This window comes from Danio rerio, chromosome 2 (assembly GCF_052040795.2).
Source record: "Danio rerio strain M-AB ecotype USA chromosome 2, GRCz13ab, whole genome shotgun sequence".
NCBI lineage: Eukaryota > Metazoa > Chordata > Actinopteri > Cypriniformes > Danionidae > Danio > Danio rerio.
The window spans coordinates 3,963,364-3,970,000 of NC_141022.1; the positions used below are offsets into that span (position 1 = coordinate 3,963,364).

Below are 6,637 nucleotides of genomic sequence, written 5' to 3' on the forward strand. Positions count from 1 at the left end.
AACAAGTATTTAATTTACATTATTTATTTTTTCACACAACTTATTCCGTACGAGGATATCACCGAGCTGGTGTGCACACGGTATTTTTTCCGGTGGGCAACTGGATAGCAATGTTCCAAGTGAAGCTGGCGCTGAAAAAAACACTGTTATTTTTGATCTATAAACATGTATAAAGCGACAGTGGCTTCGTAATTATATTTTAATAATGCATAACGTTAAGCGTGACGTTGGACCGTCGAATTATTAGTAGCACTTCCACAACATAACAATAACCAAGCAAGCCTGTCATCCGAGAGACATGAGGCTGTTGAAATGTATTCGACCCTATGCTGATATTATTTTTTTGTCGTTGAATTAAAATATTATATAATTTTATATAGTATTTTTTTCTGAAATAACATGTTAATGAAACCGAACACACAAGACTAAACTGCATATTGAAATGCCATGGATAGGGAAACCTTTCATAGCTGCTCCAGCTTGGTCAAACTGCCCAGGCAGATCCACCAACAGCACTGCTCCTCTCATTTCATCGAGTACATAGAAAGAGAAATACCCTACTCCAAATTCTTCAAGAACTACCTGATCCCGAATCAGCCATGCATGTTCTCCAAAAAATTCACAGAAGAATGGAACTGCAGGAAAAAATGGGTGACGGCTGAAGGAAAACCTAATTTGCAAAGACTTCTGCATGAATTTGGTAAGCAAAACATGTCAATCTTATCATTAATTTAAGTATTATTCTGTATTTAAATTCTACATTCCAACTGTAAATATAAGGTAAGCCATAGGACTCTCGTGATGGGATGTTTGATAATGACTGCTTATTACAGAACTCAGGGTACGGGTGCTGGAAATCCTGGAAAATGCTTGATTTTTAATAGTGTTTTCAAGGTTAGAAAAGTGCTTGGATTTTGGACAAAGTGCTTGAACCTGCTTGAATTTGTAGGGCTTAAAATTGTGACTGTTTTGGTTGCATATGTGCACAATTTTGTCTCTGTGACCTCAACATATATTTTGTAGTTATACAAAATATATAGTTTTCATTGCAAAATGTTCAGCGCATGCGCGCATTTATGGAGCTAAAAATAAGCCAAAACAATCTGAATTTGAATTGAGTTAAATTGAATCATTAACAGTTGTAATTTAATAATACTGATTGATTATGTCCTATTAGAAATGTTTTGAATTTGTATTTCTTATCTTGATAATTGAACATTTGAAATTTAGGACAACTTCATTTTTTAAGTCAGATTTTTATAGACATATTTTCAAAGCTTAAACGACAATCCAATGACTGTAAAACAATAGCAATGCACATGAAATATCATGAACGACTGGTCATGAAAGTTTGGTACTACACCCAAACAAAATCTTACTGTTAGCTCATTTCTTAAGATATCAACTTTAGGTCGAAAGAGACCAAATTTAAAAGCATACTTTATCGAATAACCAAACTTTTTTAAATGTATTTTTTAATCATTTTGGGGTAAACTATCCCCTATGTTCTAAAGTGCTCATCAATTTTTATTTATTTTTTATTTTTTTAAATAGCACAATGGATTGAAATGTGGAAAAGTACATACAATATATATATATCAATGTAATTAATCGTGGTTATTAGGTGCTGGAAACCCACGTGAACATTGGCAGAACATGCAAACTCCACACAGAAACGCCAACTGGCCAATCTGAGGCGTCTTTATGCTGCCATCATTAAAAAAAAATTAAATACCTTTTAGTTGTTCAGCGCTTTCTCCTTGTGTCATTTCATTGTTAATACACACAACTCATTTTCAGATTTTCGTTGTTTTGTTTTTTACCAAAATCTGGTTCAGTTCCATGTCAACAGCTCCTTTAGAAATATTATTCCCAGGAAAAAAAAATGACGTGTTGAATACTGTTTTCTCCCATTGTACACGGCATGTGTCATGTCATGATTTTATAATATCCATGACAGTCTTATAAACACCCATCCAGTAAGGTGTTACCGATAATGTTGTTATGTATTGGTGGTGTGCTAACATTCACAGGTTGATCTCTTGTAACTATTAATAAAGCGATTAAACAAACTGCATCCTCTTACAGTATATACTGTATGCTGAACTGTTAACACTTTGTCCTGCAGATGAGACTCCGGTTCCTGTCGCAAACTGCAGTGTAAAAGAATACAACGCCAACCCGAAGCAGATCATGCCTTTTAAGGAGTTCATCCAATACTGGAGAGAAAGCATACAGAATGGGCATTCTTCGCCAAAAGGATGTCTTTATTTAAAAGACTGGCACATGCAAAGGTAGAGCTCTGTCATAGCTCATTTTGTTGTATAAGAAGTAGTAGTTTTGAATGTGAAACTTTTGGAAACAGTAATAATATAAAGGAACAGTATATTTAAAAAGTTGAAGTCAGAATTATTATTTTTTCAACACATTTCTACACATAATAGTTTTAATTACTAATTTATAATAACTGATTTCTTTAATCTTTGCCATGATGACAGCACATAAAATTAGACTAGAGCTGCGTCCCAAATCGCATACTTATGCACTATTCTACGCCATTTTGTAGTATAAATAGTGTAAGTAGTGTGTTCACACTGAAAACTCTAAAAATAATAAGTGCACTTTAATTACCCGGATGATGCACTCATTCAGCCGCTAAATTGAAGTGTGTAATGATGGACACTTCACGCACTCAACGACCGCAGGTTTGCTTGCGTAGCGGAAGGGGCGGAGCTATCAGGCGCACATGTTGGATAACTTTATTTATTTTGGATGGTGAAAGCAAAATTCTCCTACGAGAGTGATTATAGCGCTTCCCAATAGTGAATTCGGCAACACTCACGGCAGGTATTATTTGATAATTCGGTCGTTTATTTCACTTATTTGGCGACCGTCAAACGTCATCAGGGAAACGGTTTGAATTTCCGCTTAGTAAAAAAACATTAGTGTGCCATTTGGGACGACACTACATACATGTACTATCCTGTTGAGTGTGCAAGTGCATAAATACTAAACTGTGCAGGGCTTCGGCTCTCCAGGAATTGAGTTTGACACCCCTGATATATATATATATATATATATATATATATATATATATATAGTTTATAATTATATGTGTGTTTATGCTTATTTTAGGAACTTTCCTGAGCATAATATTTATAAGACCCCAATATACTTCTCCTCTGATTGGCTGAATGAATATTGGGACACTATTGAAGTGGATGATTATCGGTTTGTCTATATGGGACCTAAAGGATCATGGTAGTGTATACAATTTTTACAATCTTTAATCTACAGCCTGGTCAGACAGTTCTCGGTGTATGTGTAAAAATCCACTGGGTCACTGGGGTGGTATCTTTTTTAAAGGTGCACGTTTGTACTCCATATTGGTACCTCAGTAGTATATATTAGTATTTAAAAATTTAAATAAGTACACATTTTTTGTACTTTTTAGGTACTAGTATGGACCCTTGAGGCATTAATAAGGACCCTTTACTTACAAACATGTACCTTTTGAAAAGGTGACAGCTCTAGTAAAGTTAGTTCCTTTATTTATGAGAGTTCAGGGGTTGGACAATGAAACGGAAACGCCTGGTTTTAGACCACAATAGTTCATTAGTATGGTCTAGGGACTACTTTTTGAGGCCAATACAGCATGAGTTTATATAGTGTTCAGGTCTCTACGTGATGCTGGTGGAGGAAAACCTTTCCTGAATCGCTCCTCCAAAACAATTCAAAGTGGCTTAATAATATTTATATCTGGTGACTGTGCAGGCCATGGGAGATGTATAACTTCACTTTCATGTTAATCAAACTACTCTGTCACCAGTCTTACTGTGTGTATTGGTGCATTATCATCCTGAAACAAGGCACCGCCTTCAAGATGTTCAGTGTTTGAACCATAGGGTCCTCCTGAAAGGTTTGGTAGTCCTTGGCAGTGATGCACCCATGTAGAACAAGTATTGGGCATAGGGAAGACCATGATATTGCAGTCCAAGTCATCACTGATCCCCCCCATGCTTCACTCTGGGCATGCAATAGTCAGCACGGTACGCTTCTTTGGGGCTTCTCCACACCATAACTCTCCTGGATGTGGGAAAGACAGTGAAAGTGGACTCCTCAGAAAACAATACATGTTTGACATTGTCCACAGCCCAAGATTTTCACTGCTGGCATCACTGAAACTGACGTTTGGCTCTGGCACAAGTGACCAAAGGTTTGGCTATAGCAGCCCAGCCATGTATATTGACCCTGTGGTGCTTCCGATGAACATATCTGGTTTTATTGACCAACCCCTGTAGCTTGAGCACTCCTCACCATATTACAGTTTATATAAAAGTTTATAGTTGGTTATATATTGCTTTCTCCCTTTCGATTGTCACACGCTGAATTTGTTTTGTTCTTTTGTCCAGGACACCTTTCCATGCGGACGTATTTCGCTCTTACAGTTGGTCTGCTAACATTTGTGGCCGTAAAAAATGGCTGCTGTACCCTCCAGGCCAAGAGGACTTCCTTCGGGACTGCCATGGCAACTTGGCCTATGATGTAACTGCACCCATTCTTCAAGACAAGGGTCTGTACGCCCAGTTTGAAGAGGCCTGTCAGCCTTTAGAGATCATTCAAGAAGCTGGAGAGATCATCTTCGTGCCTAGCGGTTGGCATCATCAAGTTTATAATTTGGTGAGTAATATTTGCTGAATGATGATGCACTAGAACAGGGTGTTTAGTGGGTATCTTAGAGGGTAAATGTCATGTAGTTTAACTTCACAAACACACTTGACTTGAAGTTCCCTTGCTAAATTACCTCTGGATCGTGGATTTTAATGTGTATGTTTACTCTGATTGAGCATATTTTAAAGCGTTAGAGTTAACATACCCATACAGAAATGTAATGGACCCTTTTCACAGGACAGTGAAAACATGTTTAAAGGGCCATGAAACCTTCTTGTTTCAGCAGGGTGTTTTCACACCTGTACTTTGGAAGAAGTCAGGAAAGTGGGCGTGTCCATCTCTGTTTAGGGGGGAGTGTCGGAGGAGCAAAAAAGGGAGGGTCTGTAAAAATTTGCATAAAAATGGGAGTGTCGATTTGGGCACGCGCTGATTTTCAGAGTCAAAACACACACACACACACACACAGGGGAGAAAGTGTTTACATGTACATAAGTAATCAAATTATTTGACAAATTATCAAACGGTGGACTTTAACTGCAGTTTGGCTCTTTCATTCAGGGAATTCATTCATGCCCCTTGTGACAAACGAGATATTTGATTCAAAAAACTGCTCTAAGAGTGTATTTTTCATGCAATGTTTGTTACCGCATGGCGAATGAGAAAAAAAAACCCTCCGCATTTCCCGGAAACTTAGATGCTCTAGGCAGGTAGCGTCCGAAAGCCATGTGTTTTATTCCGGTCACAAAATGCGGTGAAAATCCTACATGACGGTAAGTTTGATTGTGCTAACATGTTTACACTCTTTGTAATAGTTAGTTCGATACGAACAAACTGAATAAACAAAGAGCACTGGTCCCTGACTTACCAAATCTGTAGAGTCAGGACAATCACCAGCAACTAGAACCGCGTCTTTATTAAGAGGAGACGAGCAGCAAATCCAGATCTCACCATTTCCAGGTGAGAAAAGCTCTCAGGTAAACAATGTTCCTTAGACACGTATTGTTGTCGCGCGTCACGTGCACTGTAATCCACACGTGAGTCCAGCTGCGCTCTCATAGAGAGAAAACGAAAACAAAACCTTCACTGCAGCAAACACTGCACGCTTGTTTTAGCAACACAAAGTGGCGTCTCTGCCGTCTGAACACTGTAACATTAATGAATATTAATGAAGTTGCACAATAGAGCGCGCTGATTGGTTTGAACCAAGCCATACTCATGAATCAATGCAACACACTCAGAGACGTAATATGGGACTCCCAGGTACAGATGTCTAGTCTACAAGCTGGAATACACGCTAAGATCTCATGGCCGTGACGCAGCTTCAAAAATTAGTTTCAAACCGAAAGAACGAATTTGCTCGAAATAACACAAAAACAACCAATTTTCACTTTTTAGTGAGATATAGGTGTCCTAATAGAGTTTTTAGCAGCATGGGACACATATACAACAGCTCAGAAAATGTGTTTTGGTGTTTCGTGACCCTTTAATGGTCATCCGAATCTTAAATCCTTGAAAGTTTTACATATTTAGATTTTTTTTAAACGTATGTACATTTATAAAGCTATACTTAGTATTATAATATGCTTTACGTCCCACAACATGAACAGGAACTGATGCTCGTTCCACATAGACATACTTGCAGCATGCAGGAAATTTCTCTTGTTGGCTTATCAGGACAGGGTCATCAAGTATTTAAAAACCCTGTTAGTTTTATTTTACACAGGAAATGTCTAAGAGGCAGCTCTGATTCCAACATAGCAAACATTCGATTGTTTAGATGACCTTTTGCTCTTTGCGCCATCATAGCAGCAGGAGGAAATGGGGCTGACGAACTTTAATGCCACCAGGTTAAGTAGTCAAATCAGCTTCACAAAGGAAAATCAAGACAATAATAAAAGGAATCATAGCAACAATTCAAGTGTAAAGCAAATTAGTGTTGCTCAAGAGTGCTAGTTTAGTATTGATT

General features: G+C 37.9%; 1 protein-coding gene across 1 annotated transcript in view; it reads left to right on the forward strand.

The window, feature by feature from the left end:
- The first annotated feature begins 102 nt into the window (after positions 1-102).
- The window catches only part of jmjd4 (jumonji domain containing 4), an 11,495-nt gene continuing 4,960 nt past the window's right edge, over positions 103-6,637 (forward strand). Inside the window, exons 1-4 of the mRNA NM_001076628.1 lie at positions 103-700; positions 2,129-2,294; positions 3,136-3,261; positions 4,413-4,680. Of these exons, the coding sequence (NP_001070096.1) occupies positions 448-700; positions 2,129-2,294; positions 3,136-3,261; positions 4,413-4,680 (813 nt within the window). The 5' untranslated portion in view covers positions 103-447. The remainder of the gene's footprint in view (positions 701-2,128; positions 2,295-3,135; positions 3,262-4,412; positions 4,681-6,637) is intronic.